Consider the following 19,964-nt stretch of genomic DNA (forward strand, 5'->3'; position numbering starts at 1 on the left):
CCACACCCAGCTAATTTTTTTGTATTTTTAGTAGAGACGGAGATTCACCATGTTGGCCAGGATGGTCTTGATCTCTTGACCTTGTGATCCACCCGCCGCAGCCTCCCAAAGTGCTGGGATTACAGGTGTGAGCCACTGCGCCTGGCCTAAGTTTTTCTCTCTATTAGATAAATAGTTCAAAGTGAATGCCCTACTTTTAGTATCAGATATATAGATAACTCTTTCCATTTTGAATCTCTTGTAAATTATTAATATACAGCATTAGTGAAGTAAAGTATATATTGGTAAAATTTTTTAATCTCTAAGGCTCTCAATTTCTTTATCTGTGAAATAAGTTTGATTATCTTCCAGCCCTACGTTTTTATGAATTGAAATTTTAATTATTCCAAGAGATAATTTTTTAAAAGTTTTTTTTTTTTAACAGTTGAATTTTTATTTTTTTTTTTAATTGCATTTTAGGTTTTGGGGTACATGTGATGAACGTGCAAGATTGTTGCATAGGTACACACATGGCAGTTTGATTTGCTGCCTTCTTCCCCATCACCTGTATCTGGCATTTCTCCCCATGCTATCTCTCCCCAACTCCCCAAACCCCCATTGTCCCTCACCTATTTCCCCACAACAGACCCAAGTGTGTGATGTTCCCCTCCCTGTGTCCATGTGTTCTCATTGTTCAACACCCACCTATGAGTGAGAACATGCAGTGTTTGATTTTCTGTTCTTGTGTCAGTTTGCTGAGAATGATGGTTTCCAGGTTCATCTATGTCTCTACAAAGGACATGAACTCATTGTTTTTTATGGCTGCATAGTATTCCATGGTGTATATGTGCCACATTTTCCCTGTCCAGTCTATCATCGACGGGCATTTCGATTGGTTCCAGATCTTTGCTATTGTAAACAGTGCTGCAATGAACATTCGTGTGCATGTGTCCTTATAGTAGAACGATTTATAATCCTTTGCATATATACCCAGTAATGGGATTGCTGGGTCAAATGGAATTTCTATTTCTGGGTCCTTGAGGAATCGCCACACTGTCTTCCACAATGGTTGAACTAATTTACACTCCCACCAACAGTGTAAAAGTGTTCCTATTTCTCTACATCCTCTCCAGCATCTGTTGTCTCCAGATTTTTTAATGATGGCCATTCTAACTGGTGTGAGATGGTATCTCGATGTAGTTTTGATTTGCATTTCTCTAATGACCAGTGATGATGAGCATTTTTTCATATGTTTGTTGGCCTCAGGTATGTCTTCTTTTGTAAAGTGTCTGTTCATATCCTTTGCCCAATTTTTTAAAAGTTTAATAGTAAGTTATCTCAGGCAGTAAGGTCACTAAGGTCAGACAGAATCATAAGCATAGAGCTTTCTTGAGTTCTGTGAGTCACTTATGAATTATTGAACTTCAGGGGATAGTAGAAACCCCCAACTTCATAGCCAGATGGTCAGACCTGAGCGTATCCTGGGGACACTTGAACTTGGAGTTGGAGTCTGAAGTGAAGGCAGTCTTGTGGATGTGGAGGCCTGTGCCCTTAATCTGTGAAGTTTGGTTCAATTCCAGGTAGCTGATGTCTGAAGTCAGTAATACTACCTCAAATCCTTTTATGAAAGGTATAAATGGTGGTAGAATGAGTCATATGGAATTAACCATGAATATCATCAGTATCTAACCGAAATGAATTTATAAAATCATAGTGTTATATGACAGTTGTACCATGAGCTATCAATAGACTGTTTTCATTGGATAAAATGAATATACCCAGTTTATATATCACTGATTACTATACTATGCTTAATTACTTATTCAAACGATGATGTCACAGTGCTTTAAGTCAATACCTAATTTCCAAATTTGACCTATATTAGCCCTGTCTTTTTATAATTCCTAGATGAGACCACTTAAAAAAAATCCTTAGTTGCCGAATTATTTTACATTTTTCCCAGTGTGAAAAATTATGTATTTTACTGAATTTTAAAGCCATAATTCACTTTGGGAGGCTGAGGCGGACAGATCACGAGGTCAGGAGATCAAGACCATCCTGGCCAACATGGTGAAACCCTGTCTCTACTAAAATACAAAATTAGCTGGGCATGGTGGTACGCACCTAGAGTCCCAGCTACTTGGGAGTTTGAGGCAGAAGAATTGCTTGAACCCAGGAGGTGGAGGTTAGAGTGAGCTGAGATTGTGCCACTGCACTCTAGCCTGGAGCCTGGCAACAGAGCAAGACTCTGCCTCAAAAAAAAAAAAAAAAAAAAAAAAAACAACAATTAATCAAGCGGGAGGTCAGTAACTAAATGCTTATATGGTATAAAATTAGTCAAATTATATATTGTTCTTTAATAAAATTCCATGTGCATCAAAAATTATTAATTATGGTTTCAGTTGGCAATGAAAGCATTCCTTGAAAATTAAAGTCAACGCACCCAAGAGAATTGGTTTTATTGTGCAATGGAGACATTAACTTGTTGGTTTAAAACATCTTTTCCAAGCAGTAAGTACTGGGCACTGTGCTAGGCAGTGGAAATACAATGAGAGGAAAGTTGGCATGTCATTGTAGCACAGAAGAGAAGCTGAATAAGTTCAAAAGTACTCTTCATGAAAAGAACCAATCCTCTAGAAGCACATGGCAGGACTGGCCAGCTCAATCTAGAAGTAATAAGATGGCAAATTTATCATATACGAAGAAAAGAAGCCATTGAATGGTTTGAAGCAGAGACTAATATGATCAGAACTGTTTTAGGCAATTATATCAAAAACTATACAGAGACTTGGTAGAAGGGGCTAGACTATAAAACAAAACAACAACCAAAAACACTAGGAAGTTTTTGCAAAAATCTAAGTGAGGGACAATAGAGGCCTGCATAAAAGAAAGTCAGTGGGATTACAGCAAAGTGACCTATTTGAGATTTAGGCATTAGGATCAACTAGATTTGTTAAGTGACTCACAGAACTCAAGAAAGCTCTATGCTTATGATGACAGTTTCATAGCATAAGTATATGAATCAGAACTAGCCAACGGTAAAAACATATAGGGTAAGGTCTGAGAGGGTCCAAACATGAAGTATCTGTTAGTCTCAGGGAGGCATTACCCTCCCAGCACATCAGTATGTGACAGGATACAGAATATTACCAACCAGCCTCACCTTAGCCTGAGTGTCCAGAGTTTTTACTCGGTTTTCCTTGTGTAGGAATGATTGGTTGAATCATTGCTCCTTGGCTTGATCTCCAGCCTTGCTACATTGATTTTCCCTAGGCCTGGCTGATGTCACATGCCTCAAAGGCCCAACCTTCAAATCACATGGTTGGTTTTGCTGGCATGACCAGCTCCCATTTTTGTCATCTCTGTAGCATAAACTCTCTGGGGATTTACAATGATTCACCTTGTTAGTATAAACTGTTAGGTGTGGTCCAAGGTACCCATTATGAATAATAAAGGCATTCCCATTGTCTGGAAAAATTTTAAGGATTTAGAGGTTCCTCCCAGGAACTGGAGACAGAGGCCATCCAATTTTGTTTTTTTTTCTTTTCCAAGCCTAGAGAAAGTAATAGTCCAAATTTTTTTATTACACATAGCGTGTACATGATTTAGTTCATATAAGCTGATGAAACAATGTCTTTAGTAAGGAGTTTTTCAGAATAACTCAGATATTAGTAATATTAAATTAAGAGAAAGTCACCTAAAAGTGATCTATAAAAGATCTTTTATCTCCCTAAACTGTTTCTAGGCATTATATTTGTGTTTATTTCATTAAAATAAATTCTTACTGATTATTGTGTTTAACAACTGTTACTGTTATTGATTATTAACAATAACCAATATTGTTGAGAAATACTTCCATTAATCCTTTAAATGCTTCCATTAATCTTTTAAAATGTTTTGATACAAATTTGTGAAGGTCATAAAACATATAGTTACTTCCCACCCCCAGTTTTTTTAAGGGAGAGGATCTTACTCTGTCATCTAGGCTGGTGTTCAGTGGCACCGTAATAGCTTACTGTAGCTTAAAACTCCTGGGCTCAAGGGATCTTCCTCTCTCAACCTCTCCAGTAGCTAGGACTACAGGCTCAGGTGACCATGCCCAACTAATTTTTAAATTTTTTTGTAGAGATAGCATCTTGGTATGTTGCCCAGGATGGCTTTGAACTCCTGGGTTCAAGCAGTCCTCCCTTCACTGGCTCCTGAGTAGTTGAGACTATAGGTTTGTGCCACTGCATATGGATAGTTGTAGTTATAATTGTTTGTTTTGAGATGGAGTCTTGCTCTGTTGCCCATATTGGAGTGCAATGGTGCGATCTCGGCTCACTGCAACCTCTGCCTCCCAAGTAGCTGGGATTACAGGTGCCTGCCACCACACCCAACTACTTTTTTTGTGTTTTTCATAGAGACAGGGTTTCACTATGTTGGTCAGGCTGGTCTCGAACGCCTGACCTCAAGTGATCCATCCACCTCAGCTTCCCAAAGCACTGGGATTACAGGCTTGACCCACGGCACCGGCCTTGTAGTTTTCATTATCATTCCTCTTTGTCTTAGTTTTGTCCTATTGTAAACTAAATCACATACTTTTCTTCCTTTTTTCTTCAGTTTGTATAAGTCAAATGGGTCCTTGTAGTAATACCTTTATAGTGGAAATTTAAGAGTACACTGCCTCCTCAATTAGTCACATCTCCTTGTAAGTCACCCGTTATGTAAAAGCCTATCATTATTTCCTTTAATTTGTCTTTTGATTATTTTTACATAATTTTTTTCATGGTAGTATAATAATGAAAAGAAAGTATAAATGTTCCATGGTAATTTGTTTCGTAATTATGGTGAATGCTCTGTTAGAAGGTAAATTAATTATAAAGAAGTTATATACTTTAGTCTTAAGTATTTTATGTAAGCCACAACTGCTATAGAAAGCAAATGCTTCTAATTACTATAGTTCTGAAGCATAGTGTTAATTATCTTAGGGTCATTGATGTTATACTTGATGAAGTGACATCACTTCAAATGACCCTAAAATGACATGAATGCTTTACTTGCTACTAGATCCACCAGAAGACAACAGCATGATAAGGAAGCCTCACTGTATTCTTAACTCATTAAGTCAATTCAGATGCCATTGTTAATGCATGGTTTAAAAGAATAGGATATTTATATTGTTCTGTACAGTTTGTAATTTTATATCTGTGACTTAACTCTAATGCTATAAAATGTTACATGATGACAAAAATAAGAATTAAAAAGTTAGTGTTCTCTGTTGACCAAACATTAAATTAATAAAGTTATAGATAACTCAGAAGGCATATATCAACATATATGTTGTTACTTGTCTGTTAAGACAGTTTTACAGTACTATTTGAATTAATAGTGAAAAGCAAATTCTCTTAGTAAATAAAAATTGAACTTAATATGAATCATAGGCCGGGCACGGTGGCTTACCTCTGTAATCCCAGCACTTTGGGAGGCCAAGGCAGGTGAATCACAAGGTCAGGAGATCGAGACCAGCCTGACCAATTTGGTGAAACCCCATCTCTCCCAAAAATAGAAAAATTAGCTGGGCATGGTGGCGGGTGCCTGTAGTCCCAGCTACTCTGGAGGCTAAGGCAGGAGAATCACTTGAACCCAGGAGGCGGAGGTTGTAGTGAGTTGATATCACACCATTGTACTCCAGCCAGGGCAACAGAGCAAGACTCCATCTCAAAATAATAATAATAATAATAATTATTATTATTATTTAAATGAAAATGAATTACATTTTTCTTTTTATTCTTCCACATAAACCCACCAAATGGAATTGAAAAACAGCAGGAAAAGCCACCTTAAACACATGACTTTTCATAAATTTGTAAATGTAAATTGCTTTTTCCTGGGTGGGATGACAGTGTGTTGGGAGGCATCATCCTGGCAACATTGTTGTCTTTTTCTCCTTGGCACAATAGAACATCCATTGCGACCCTGTGTGACTAGTAATATGTAACTTTGCTTACTACCTCTCTCTATGCAGTCAGATTGCTAACAGCAGAAATACTAAGTATAGTATATTGTTTCCCCCCTACCTTTTCTCATTTCTTCCTCTTGCTTAGGCACTCATTCATACATTCATTTGCAGATTTATTTGATGAAAATTTTCTTGGGTTAAAGTTATGTGCCAGGATTATAAAATTGAATAGTGCATGGGCCTTGCCTTCACAGATTTTATAAGTTTAGTTTTATATATGATGCTCCATTCTGAACATGAGAATCAACACTATTTCTCTCCTTATGCTTAAATTCTATATCTTTAAAAATAAAGTTTAGATTCCTTTGAGAGGAAACGGTTCCTTTCTAGGATGATTTAAAAGTCCAAGGATATGGAATGCTTTAGTTTCTTTTGGAAGAGATTTAGAACCATGTGTGAGATGTCCCTAGGGAATCTGCTGTTATACCCTCTATCCTCAAGAAGTTAAATAGGCCAGAAATGTTTATCAAGAGAATTCCAGTGTTTATAGGGGTAAGTGGATTTTAGTATTCTGTAAGAATCCATAAACATCCACTTACGTTTATATTACGTTGGCCTTTTCCCTGCCTGAAATATTTCAGTGATTTAGTCAAGCAGTGATATGACACATTCATGTTAGGTTCCATTCAGCTACATTGTAAGAAATGAGGCACAAAACAGTGATTTTTATAGCAGTCTATGAACTACTGTCAAATTATTTCATCTGTTATGCTCGTAGTGGAATTTTTAAGGAAAGTTTTGGCCAGGCATGATGACACACGCCTGTAGTCCCAGCTACTCAGGAGGCTGAGGTGGGAGGATTGCATAAGCCCAGGAGGTTGAGGCTTCAGTGAGCCATGATCATGCCACTGCACTCCAGCCTGGGTGACAGAGCAAGACTCTGTCTCAAAAGAAAAAAAAAAAAAGGACAAGTTTTATTTTGTTTAGAAATGATAATTTTTTCATACTATAGTATTATGTGTATAATAGGGCTAAAAAAGGGAAGAGACTTCAGAAATCTGAATGCTTATCTGGTGTCTGTGCTTCTTGACATAGTATTTTACTGTTGAAGATTTGAAAAGTATATAATTTGATTTTTAATAGCTTTCTTGAGATACGATTTATATACCATAATATTTACATATTGAAAGTACACAATTCAATGGTTTTTAGTATATTTACAAATTGTACAGTTATCGTCATCATCCCTAAAGGTAATTTGATTTTTGAATTTTGTGTAAGGAAATGCTACTCAAATTTGAAGTTTTTCTTCAAAAATTAACATCCATTTACAGAGTTTCTGTTTGGGATGATGAAAAAATTCTGGAAATGGATAGTGATGATGGTTGTACAACATCGTAAATGTACTTAATGCCACTGAACTGTATGCTTAAAAATGATTAAAATGGTAAGTTTTATATATATTTTACCACAAGAAAAATTCATATCAAATTTTATGAAATCAGAATTGGTTTAATTTTAGAAGTTTTTAGAAATTTCATTCTATCTGAATGCTCTTTGATATAAAAAGAAAATAAAAAAAAGTCATCCTAAGCAACACATGGCCCTATTAATTTTTTCTCAGAAACATGTTATATTAAATATATTCTTGTATGCTAAAACAATCATGTTATTAGTTTTCCTAGACTGAAAATGATGCATTAAAATTGTTATTTATTTTTATAGAAATTAGTGTATAATGAAGTGAAGAAGTAAAGATAATTAGCTTTTCTTTAATTTGTCTGTTCTTGAGAAAGGTGCCAAACAGTGCTGGATTATTTATCTTAACTGGGGGAAAAAGTAAATATAATGCACACATGCATATAAATATGTATATAATAATATAAAAATACCTGTTTATAGATGCATTAAAACATTCTTTGCATGGAGACAGAAGAAATAACAATGTTTGTTGTTCTGGACAGGAGAGCAGGGTGGCTAGGGTTCATGGCTGAGAATGATATTTTTGATAATATTTTTGATTATGTGAATGTATCATCCATCAAGACATTTTAAGTAAAAAAACTTACTCTAATCCTAATCTCGGAATTAACATAACTGTGTTCCTTCTTACTGTGCTTTGTTACAGAAAGTAGAACTTTGATATTGGTTTGAAAATGAAATATACTAAGAAGTTGTTTTCTTTTTCTAGGGATTGATTATGGATTAAGTTTACCACTTGGGGAAGACTATGAGCGGAAGAAAAATAAATTAAAAGAAGAATTGCGGCAAGATTACAGACGTTATCTTACTCAGGTAATGCATTCTATTAAGGAGTTGGGTTTAATGTTTTTAGGATTCGGCTCCTAAATTTGTTTTCATAAGGTTGTTAGTCATATGTGTTATTTTTTAGGTTTTCAGTGGTACTAGCAAAGTAGTATTATAGTCATATATGACATTGAAAGAGAAAAAAATGTTGCTGAGAACTGGTGCCATAAAATAACAGACTCTTGACTTTTGGAGTAAGGCAATGTATTCTAATTTTAAATGAGATTGTTAATTATGGTTTTTCATGTTTTCTGTAAAGTTTCATGGTTTGAAGTAATCCAATCATGGTTTCCCACTCTCTATACCCCCCAACTATGTATTAAAATGACATGTGGGGTTCTAGTTGCTAATTATTTTCCTATGAGCCAAGCTTATAAAATTTCATTTAATTATTTAGCCATTAAAGCTGTTGTGTTATGATCTCATGTTTTACTTAGCAGAACTCTTGTTTTAAGTATTTTTGTTAAATTATGTAATAGCCAAAGTAATGGGTTAAGTTTTAAAATATACTTCTACTTTTTAGGTTATAAAATTATTTTAAACAATCATGATGATGTCTTGTCACCTTGAGATGACAACAAGACATCATGATTGTTTAAAATAATTTTCTTTATTTTTTTACTGCTTTATGTTTGTTCCAAATGTACAAATTGTCTCTTATTTATTCTGATATACACATAGAGAGAATGAACTTTGACTGAATATACTTTGTCAATGGTTTCTTTCCCTTGACTTTAGGGCATTACACAAGTGAAAAGAAAGGTAGGGTTATCTGCAGAATATCTTTCTTTAGTTTTTTCTTTCTCTCTCTCATTCTCTTTCTTTTTAATAATCCAGTAGCTTGCAATCGTTTGCATTTATGAGATTCAAATCAATTAGAAAAATAGGTTCATTTGTGATTTTGAGACAATTGAGTGGTATCATTTTGTATTCTTGCTTTTAGCAAGATGACAGTGTACACATTTTAATTTTCCTTACATATAGTCATTGCTTTTGATTCCTGCTTTGCATTTGTGTTTATTGCTTTCTTATGCATTCTTTATTAATATTCTGCAGTTAAGTCTGTTTTCAGCATGTAATTTTTTGTTTCTCAAATTATACTAGTCACAGTAAGATTAATAGAATAGTAGAATATTTAAGATATTTAAACTACATGTTGTCAGAATTTGCATTACTCTGTTTTTGCGCCAAAATCTGTAAATTGCATTTGTACATTTATATTGGAAAACAAAGGGAAACAATTTTATGGTTTTACAAAACTAGTTTTAAAAATAATCTCACAGATTGACCATTCGACTAACATATTTTAAACACGTATATAGATGTATCAGGTATGGATCCTGTCTTCAAGAGGCTTGGAAGTTAGTTGTAGAGATAACATGCATACAATTCAGAAAGTGGTAACTACAACAAGAAGTAGATAATGATCAAGAAAATCCTCATAGTGGGGGTTTGTATTTTGTAAGGCAATCTAGATTTGGATGATCTAGAGAGAAAATCGAAGCAAGAAAGCTTTTCAGATGGAGAGCGTCGAGTAAAAGAGGACCTAGAGGGTAGACTTTAGCTTTGTATGATCGAGGAATATTAGGTTTACCATACTGGGTCAGAGTATCATTCTTTTTGAGAGTAGTAAGAAATAACAATGTTTATAGGATAGGATCAAATTGGAAGGCAGTAGATTTTTAACTTGTTATATGTGATAGGTAATGATGAACATTATATTTTCTTAGTCTGTGAAGAGCATAACTGTGTTTTAGGACAGTTCTGCATGTAGAGACTCTCATCTTATTGTCTTAAATTGCTGCTGCAACTTAACCGATTTCCTTGAGCTAATTTTCGTTTTCCCCTCCAAGCTATTTTCCAGAAGGATTCTGTCCCTAACTTATTTAAATATGTCAGTATCTTCTTACTGCTTCCAGGATAAAAATTCAAATTCCTTAGCATGGCACATGTCTTTCATATTCCAGCCTGACTTCCTGTGCTTATATCTTATTATCCTCCCCTTCCCTACCTCTTCTTCTTGGGTGGAGTTTTCCTCTGGTATCACATATCAGCCATTTTCACTTGTAGGTTTTGGATAACTCCCTAGATAAGATTTATAAAAAGGATAGTGGTGGGGGGCATAAGAAAAAATTGCCTTCAGGGAAGTACAAATCTTTAAATTCGAAGAGATGTGAAGGCATTTTTCAGATTTTTTTTTTTTTTTTGAGCTGGAGTCTTGCTCCATTGCCCAGGCTGTAGTGCAGCGGCACGGTCTCAGCTCACTGCAACCTCTGCCTCCTGGATTCATGTGATTCTCCTGCCTCAGTCTCCCAGGTAGCTGAGTCTACAGATGTCTGCAGCCATGCCCGGCTGATTTTTTTTTTTTTTTATCTTTTTTTTGTCTTTTTAGTAGAAACGGGGTTTCCCCATATTGACCAGGCTGGTCTTGAACTCCTGACCTGTGATCCGCCCGTCTTGGCCTCCCAAAGTGCTGGGATTACAGACATGAGCCACTGAGCCCGGCCAATTTTTTAGATTATGAAGAATATAGTCATATAGAGGAGCAGTATTTCCTTAACATGAGAGGTAATTTTTTTGTTTACATTTGAGAAGATGAGAATGGAAGGGAAAGCAAGAGAAAAAGGAAACTACACAGGATATAGGGAGGTGGCTGCAGCTTCCTGGACCCCATGAAATATGTATGGTTTCCAAGTCCTACTCCTGTATCTCTTCTGGCTTCCAGACTTGGATTGCATGGATATTTGAATTAAAAAATAAAAAATAAACAAATCATCTTTTAATTTTGCTGAGAAGAGTTATTAAAACAAACAACTACCGTCTTTTTTTGTGTTTATTAATTAAAACATTTTTTTCCCTGAGCCCTTCTTGCCTAGAAATGCTTTCTTGTTTTCATAATAAAATATGCTTGACCATCTAAACACAGAAAAGACATGTTCTCAGGAGAACAGTTTTTAAAATGAGTCAATTAATTAATATTTCCAGCCCAGACCTCTCTCCTGAACTTCAGACTTTTCTAGCTGGCTGCATAAATCACATTTTCTCTTTGAAATCTACCTAATATCTTATGTAGATCATGTCTAAAAGAGAATTATTGATTTCTGTTTTTCCCACCCTCATGCCTGATAAACCTACACTAGCTGTAGCCTGTCCTTTTAATTTCTTTTTTGTCACAGTAATTATGACTTTCTAGTATGCTGTATAATTACTCCTCATTATGTTTATTATTTCTTTTCATTTTCCCCAGCTTGAATATATGCTTTTGGAGGGCAGGAATCTTTATCTGTTTTCTTCTGTCCCAAATGTATCAGAGAGTTTGGGCATATGGTAGGCACTCAGTATTTATTGAAGGAATGAATGAGTGATTAAAATTTAGCTTTTTGGAAAAACTCACTGTTGTTTTTTTTTTTTTTTTAAATTAAAAAACATTTTTTTTGGTAGGTACAGGGCAATTAAAAAAACCCCACCTGGTCTCAAACTCTTGAGCTCAAGTGACCCTCCTGCTTTGGCCTCCCAAAGTGGTGGGACTAGAGACGTGAGCCACCATTCCCAGCCTATGTTGTTGTTATTGATTATTTTTTTCATTTTATTGAAAATTTCAAACATGATTCTTGACCCATGTTTGGAATGGGAAATTGCCCAATGAAGGAGTGAGGATGTTAAATCTGTCTTCCTGGGATTGGAACTATGAGTGGGTTTTTCATGCATTTATAACTCTTCAAAATGATTAGGTTTATAGTATACTTCAGTATATAGGAGGTAAACTCACTCTGGTCTGGTCATGTGTCTTAGTTTTTCCTTGTCAAATAGAGGTTTAGAGTTTCATACAGCCAACTTTCAAATTAGCTTTTGTAGCACAATTCATTTGTAAATTCAGATTTAATGAAATTTTATTTATTTTTGAGACAAGAGTCTGGCTCTGTCACCCAGGCTACAGTGCAGTGGTGCCAATCTTGGCTCACTGCAACCTCCGCCTCCCAATTTCAAGTAATTCTCCTGCCTCAGCCTCCTGAGTAGCTGGGAATACAGGTGCATGGCACCATGCCCAGCTAATTTTTTGTGTTTTTAGTAGAGACAGGGTTTTTCCCTGTTGTCCAGGCTGGTCTGAACTCCTGAGCTCAAGTGCTGCCTCAGCCTCCCAAACTGCTGGGACTACAGGCATGAGCCACCGTGTCTGGCCATACTTAATGAAACTTTATTAAACACTTAGTTTTGCTAATCACTCTCTTTCCATAATGTTTTGAATACAACACTATTGTAGTAGTAAATGCATTGCTTTATGGTTATTTGCTTACATGTCTGTTTCTGCAGCTGAATTGTAAATCTCTTGAATATAGGGAAAATATACCTGCAAAGTATTAGATGGTTGCTAATTGCTTGTTTAATGAATAAATAAAAGGCATGGAGCTAGACAGGTTGACAAGTATTGATTGATTTAATCCTTATAATCCAGTGATGTGTAGATGGCATTATTTCTGTTTTACAGACAAGGAAACTGAAGTGAAGGGAAATAACTTATTCCAAATTATTTGACTACTAAGTAGCAGTACTAGAAAGTTAAGGATCATGTGTATTTTTTTTTTTTTTACCAGTTGGGGATGATGTGCATTTTTTTATTCCAGTCCCTTGTATTTGCTCTACAGCTTTAAAGGGATTTTATATTTTTTATCCTCCTTCATCCTTATGCCAGCTTTGGTAGGTAGGCAGAGTGGGTGCTATTCTCATTTTACGGAAGAAGAAAGTGTCAGAAAAGTTAAGTGACTTGCTCTGTTACTCAACTAAGTGCTTGGGCTAGTTGTAGATCCTAGGTCTTTTGACTGTTAGTCTAATGCTGCCTCTGCTACACTGCGTTACTTAAATGCTTAATGAACACAAATGGAGGAACACATAACATTCATAGTTTATATCTATTGATATTTCAGTAGATATTCACTCATATAATTATAGGAAAAATAGAAAAAAAACCATCGTGTCATGCATTAAGATATTTGTGAGGAAGTTTAAATTTGCCTTGAGAACAAAAAGACAGTAGAGCACTGATAATGAAGACTATGTGCTTAGAAGACGGATATAAATTGGGAAAGTTTTCTTTTTTTTCATGCTTCTAATCATCTTGAATCAATAGACATATATGTATAGCAAATGAAAATTAAGGCCTGATTTTCCCTTTCAGGGAGTTGTTGATTGGAAGAAATGCTCTTTTTTCTAATTGCTTTTGGTATGGTCTATAATAGATTTGTAGTTTCTGTCTTCATTCCATTTCATTCTTTTGCTCTGCATATTGTAACGGTAGTTTAGAATATAAAATGCAAAGACATTTGTGCAACATATTTTATAAAGGCAATTAGGTAATTTTTTTTAATGTGTATATTTACAGAAAAATTTTCTGTCTACGAATGAAACAGATCCATCTACTCTGGGAGTCTCTCTTCCTATTGGTGAGAGGTTATCTGCTAAGGTAGGTGGATAGGAGTAGTTATTGTGGGTAGCAGTTTTCCGTGGCATGAAAATCATAAAAGAACATATTGTTGATTTAAATGCAAATGGAAGATCACATCATTCCCCCATACTTGAATATATTTCTTTTTCAAAAATCCATGGAGTCACATTTATGCTGTTTAAATTTTTTTTTTTGAAGACAACATTTGTAACCATATAATTATATATTTCTTTTTTTTCCTTTTTCTTCTTTTTTTTTGGTTTATAATTTCTTTAATATGTTGATTATTTTGCGATATTCAGTTATACTTAACTGAATATTCAGAATTCATTTTTTTTCAGCATTGGTTTCTGACTGTAAAGTTTATGCTATGTAACACAGTTGGAATGAGTGGATGTGAGATTATAGTGAGCTTTTATTATGCAGGGTGAGGGTAAGAGTTCTTTGAATGTCACTCCATATTCCTTAGAGATGAAAGTGATAAAGCACTGTACACCTCTTGTAGAGACTCAGTTCTCACCAGAGTATATCAGACATCATGAAATGGTATATGAGACAAAATAGATGGTTAATAAATTTCAAAAGACAGACCTAATTTCTTTAATACATTTTTAGATTGTGTTGTTTTAGTGACACGGGAAGTATTAAAATTTAGGAACATTTTCTAATCTTATATATTTGTGTTTTGACAGAATATTTCATTATAATATTATTTTAGAATCTATGATAATTGTGCCTTTTCAAGTTTAAAATATGAAGGATCCTTTTTTAACCTTGGAAAGGAAATAGTTAGCAGCAGGTGCTTTGGAGGAGTGGGTTGGGGCATTAGGAGAAGGGAGGTATCCCTGAGAAGGAAAGAAGGAAGGTAACCCCATCATATCTCTTTGGAAACATGCTAATGATAGATCTCCTGGCAAACACATTGATTATATTTACTAGTGGGAGAGATTTATCTCTGAATGCTTTTGGCAAAATACACTTGGTTTGTCTAGGATTGCTGTTGGTAATCAAACCTGGAATCTGTGGATTTATGTGGCATGGCTCTTTAGAAAATGTCATCTAAGCTCTGTTAACTATTGGAGTATAAAATTGAGGTGTTTCATGTACAAAGCAACTCTCTTCTATTAGAGACCTCATATATTAATGGACCAAAGCATATAGCTGTGCATATTCTCATGTGACAAGAAAGACCTGGGCTGTATGGGTGTCCTCAAACCTCTTCCCACTTCTCCCATACCTTTCAGTGACTTCTGTCCTTGAAATTATTAGTAAAGCTTGATTCTGAGTAAGAGTTCTGATTGTATGATTCTGATTTGACATTCTGATATGAGATTAAGGTATTTTTTTCCTAAAGTTGAAGTTAACATTGCCTTTTTATTTTTATTTTAAGGAAAGGTTGAAATTTGAACGTAACAAAGAATACAATCAGTTTCTCAGGGGTAAGGAAGAGTCCAGTGAAAAGTTCAGACAGGTGGAAAAGAGTACTGAGGTGGGTTTTGCTTTTAAAGTAAATCTTTACTACCACAGATTAAATATTTTGTATTTGAAAAGGTTTTTCTATTTTAGACATTTTACTTATTTTTTTGGTAAATACTTGCAAAATTAAACCGAATTAAACCAAACACAGGGTATTTAAATATTTAGTTTTGGAAGTTGTTTTATCTCACATTGAAGAACTTACTCTACCTTTTAACAGTTGATAGGGGAGATTTAATTTTAGAGATCAGTTTTGTTAAGTGATTTTCATTTATTTTTAAACTTTTAAATTTTTGTGTTGACAATTTCTAGCTATATTTCTTTTTTCAAAATTTAAGGATCAATTAGCCAGACGTGGTGGGAGGCACCTGTAATCCCAACTACCTGGGAGGCTGAGGCAGGAAAATCGCTTGAACCTGGGAGGTGGAGGTAGCAGTGAGCTGAGATTGTGCCATTGCACTCCAGCCTGGGTGACAAAGCAAGACTCTGTCCGAAAAAAAAAAAAAAAAAAAAACATTAAGGATGATTGATATTTCTAGGGCCAAAACATTTACCACTTTCTATATCCTTTGTGTTGAGAATTTAATTTGAAATATTTTGAAGTAGTATCTCTTGGGATAGGAATTTGCATTTAGCTTAACCTCTTTTTTTATATTATTTATCAATTTTACTGTTGTTTGTCTACTGATACAAATAAGTTTTATTGAAAGGTAAAATTTCTCCCTCATTTTTTTTTTTTTTTTTTTTGAGACAGAGTCTCACTCTGTTGCCCAGGCTGGAGTATAGCAGTGTAATCTCAACTCACTGCAACCTCCATCTCATGGGTTCAAGCGATTTTCCTGTCTCAGCCTCCTGAGTAGCTAGGACTACAGGTGTGTGCCACCATGCCCGGCTAATTTTTTGTATTTTTAGTAGAGATGGGGTTTCACCATGTTGGCCAGGCTGGTATTGAACTCCTGACCTCAAGCAATCCACCCATCTCAGCCTCCCAAAGTGCTGGGATTACAGGTGTGAGCCACCACACCTGGCCACAGAAAAGTAAAATTTTCTTGGAAGTTTTCTTCTAAAAAATATGGTTGATTAAACAAACATTAAGAGTTGACATGATAGAGTAAGTATAAATTGAGGGTCTAATTACCTTGTAAGAGATGGTTTCCCATCAAGTTTTGTTTCTTTTTTTTTTTTTTTTTTTTAATTGAACAGCCCAAGAGTCAAAGAAATAAAAAACCTATTGGTCAAGTTAAGCCTGATTTAACTTCACAAATACAGACATCTTGTGAAAATTCAGAGGGTCCTAGAAAAGATCTCTTAACTCCTTCAGAGGCATATGAAGAACTTCTGAACCCAAGACGACTAGAGGACAGATACCGACAACTAGATGATGAAACTGAATTAAGGAATAGAATTATTAAAAAAGCAAATGAAGAAGTGGGCATTTCCAAACTAAAACATCAAAAGTTTGCAAGCAAGGCTGGCATTCCAGATAGAAGATTTCACAGATTTAACGAGGATTGTGTTTTTGATAGACAGTATCATAGACCAGACCAAGATCCTGAAGTAAGTGAAGAAATGGATGAGAGGTTTAGATATGAAAGCGATTTTGAGAGAAGACTTTTGAGAGTGTATACAAATGACAGGTATTTATAACCTCATTTTAATTTTCTTTATTTGTTTAATATAGCAAATTAATTAATGGTTAATATTTGCTGTTGTTACTTTTTATCATTATACTAGAGAGAAGCAGTTTCGATTTATCATATTTAATTAATTATAAGATGCTATCAGTTTTAAGATGCATCATTATTTTATGTCTCACTGAGGGGAAAAAGAAAATACTCAAAGTGGGGCCCTGTTACAAAGTTGGAAAACTGAAAGGCTACACCCTTTATGTTAAAATATGTGAATGGGAAGTAGGCATTTCCACAGAAAGGGACAGAGAGCAAACGTCCACATCCCAACCTTTGCAGTGAGTGGACAGTAAAGATACAAACAACCTTTCCTGAGAATTTGAAGTGTAAATTAATACTGATTCAAGTTCACAGTTTGAATTCATACTGCCTGTAGTGTCCATAGAAACTTTGGGGCAAGAATTCAGAGTTTTCTCAATTCATAGTGCTCTTGGATGAGGGGAAAAGTAACACTCTGCAGTAACTTGACATAAAACCAGGTCATTGACTGTTCTGACTTCAGATACTAAAATGTGTGGCTGGACGTGGTGGCTTACTCCTGTAATCCCTGCACTTTTGGAGGCCGAGGCAGGGGGATCACTTGAGGTCAGTAGACCAGCATGACTAACATGGTGAAACCCTGTCTCTACTAAAAATACAAAAATTAGCCAGGTGTGGTGGCATGTGCCTGTAATCCCAGCTACTTGGGAGGCTGAAGCAGGAGAATCGCTTGAAGCTGGAGGCAGAGGTTGCAGTGAACTGAGATTGTGTCATTGCACTCCAGCCTGGGTGACAGAGCGAGACTCTCTCAAAAAAAGAAAAATAAATAAAATGTGTGAAAAAAGGATACCTTAAAATAGATGAAATACAGTTTATTCCTGTATTCATAAGTTTTTTCAGTCAGATTTTCAGATGGTTTTCAGTTCCTTTGAATATTTTTGTGACACTATACAATTTCTTAACTGCACAAGGAGGTTTTATTGTTGTGTTTATCTTAATATTACACGTGAAACTTGCCATAGTTTAACCTAACTTGTTTTGGAGATAGAAATACCTCAGGGTCTCATATTTGTCATTGACTTGTTTACTTGACAAGCGTCAAACCTGCATTTTGAGCAGTTTATGGGACCTGCTTTATTTATTAGTCAAAATAGATTACTTTTTAAGTATTTTAGAAAATTTTTTCAAGGGTAATACTGTACATTCAGGATTCTAATTATTAATTACAATAAAAAGCTTTTACAGTTCTTTGTCTTCTATATTCTGTAGCTGTTATGTCCTGCTCACACAATATTTTTAATATTTACCCTGATTTGGGTAATTTGGAGGATTAGAATTGGAAAATGTCAATTACAGTTTCTCTGATCTGAATCTAATTGTTTATACTTCAGAAAATTCTCCAAATCCTAGAATATTACATTTGAAAATGCTTACATATGAAGGTAGTTAAAGGATGCCTAAACTAAAATAACTCTCAGTTGGGGAACTTAGTTGCAAGTAATCTTGCAGGATGGGTGGTGATGTCTCCTTTGTACATGAGAACTTCTTTTCCCTTTATGATGTTTGTTTACCTTTAGGGTGAATGTAATGCATACGCTTTTAAGTTTGGAATTTTAAGAAACAAATTATAATGGTTGCTGCTTTTTTTAAAAAAATATTTTAATCTGTTACTTTTATAATTATACCCTGTGATAATTTTATGCATGAACTGACAAATGAATTTCATCCTATTTGAGAACTCTTATCTTCTTATGTATCCCATAAATAAAATGAACTCTTTTTATATAAACTTTCCCAAATACTACTTTAAGAATAAACATGAGGTTGAGTGAGAATAATTCTTGTTAAACACTTTAAAGTGTTTCTTCAATATGTAAATTATATTTTCTGTATTTTTATTTTGTTTATATATCAACTCTGACATTTCCAAATGTTGTTTCATATGTGTCTCTTTAACAATTGAAGTTAAAATTGGATTTCTTTATTTCAGATTTATAGATTCCTTATTTCCAAAACAAAATAAAAAAACTTTAGTCATTCAGTAGTTTATAAATAGTCGGACTGGTTGGAAGGAGAAATGACTGTATCTGTGAAAGTTTTGAGGCTAAAGAAATGTGGAACTGAGTTTTATCTCTTACTCCAAGCATTTATTCTTAATGTACTGTGCAGTCTTGATCAGAAGTTCTTGACAAAAATTAATTATAAGGTATTATGAGAAGTGCACAGTTAATTTTCCTTCATTCTTCTAAGTTTTCTTTCTTCCTTAAAAGTCAGCATCTGGTAAATTCTAGTTTTGGTTTATAATAGTTTTTTATTTTTGGTTTCAATTTTCCTCCACCCTATAAACTTTTTCATATACCATAATATATTTATTAATGAAATATTTCCCCATATTTAAATATGGGAAAGCTAAAACTTTTCTCAGAAAATGATGTTACCTTCCTAAAGTCATATCATGAATCATTGACAGTGTTCTTAAATAATTAACAAGGTGGTTAACACTGTAATTGACAGTTGCATTCTGTGTGTGTGTGTGTTTTATTTATGCATATTAACCAATTTAAGTAAAATTTATTATGTTTTAGGGGCTTTCTAAAGTTGAATGTAATAGCATTTTCTATGATACTTCGAAATTTATAGGCTCTATTAAAATGTAATCCTAGTCTTTATTATTTATTAACTTGAACTGTAGAAGTTAGTATTTTACTTTATTATGTTTTACTTTAACCAGTGTTAATGCGCAAAAGAAGTTTTACCTCTTTTTTTTTCAGACAGAGTCTCTCTTGCCCAGGCTGGCATGATCTCAGCTCACTGAGGCCTCTGCCTCCTGGCAGCAATTCTCCTGCCTCGGCATCTCAGGTAGCTGGGACTAGAGGTGCACGCTGCCATGTCTGGCTAATTTTTGTATTTTTAGTAGAGACAGGGTTTTATCATGTTGACCAGGATGGTCTTGATCTCTTTAATTTGTGATCTACCCGCCTTGGCTTTCCAAAGTACTAGGATTACAGGTGTTAGCCACCACGCCTGCCTCAGAAGTTTCACTTCTTAATACCCAAAGAAACCAGGTACAGGGTAGATGGTGTTGAAAATAAAAAACAGTGCTACCAAAGTAAATATAAAAATTGGGAAAGAATTGAAAACAAAGCTGAAAACG

The 19,964-nt window shown here is 34.8% G+C and overlaps 1 protein-coding gene across 17 annotated transcripts in view; it reads left to right on the forward strand.

Moving 5' to 3' along the window:
• The window catches only part of CSPP1 (centrosome and spindle pole associated protein 1), a 143,555-nt gene that overhangs the window by 14,554 nt on the left and 109,037 nt on the right, over positions 1–19,964 (forward strand). For 14 of the 17 annotated variants that reach the window (XR_002478127.2, XR_001109123.2, XR_002478137.2 and 11 more), the window contains 5 exons: positions 8,112–8,215; positions 8,966–8,989; positions 13,605–13,685; positions 15,058–15,156; positions 16,347–16,780. Coding sequence is in view for 13 of the 17 variants with exons in the window: in XM_012463670.3 (XP_012319093.2) it covers positions 8,112–8,215; positions 8,966–8,989; positions 13,605–13,685; positions 15,058–15,156; positions 16,347–16,780 (742 nt within the window). In the remaining 4 variants the exon portion in view is untranslated. The remainder of the gene's footprint in view (positions 1–8,111; positions 8,216–8,965; positions 8,990–13,604; positions 13,686–15,057; positions 15,157–16,346; positions 16,781–19,964) is intronic. The other 3 variants (XM_064384257.1, XM_064384259.1, XM_064384260.1) reach the window with 1 other exon arrangement.

Source organism: Aotus nancymaae, unplaced genomic scaffold (genome assembly GCF_030222135.1).
Source record: "Aotus nancymaae isolate 86718 unplaced genomic scaffold, 86718_ANA_hifiasm-v0.15.2.pri h1tg000036l, whole genome shotgun sequence".
Lineage (NCBI taxonomy): Eukaryota > Metazoa > Chordata > Mammalia > Primates > Aotidae > Aotus > Aotus nancymaae.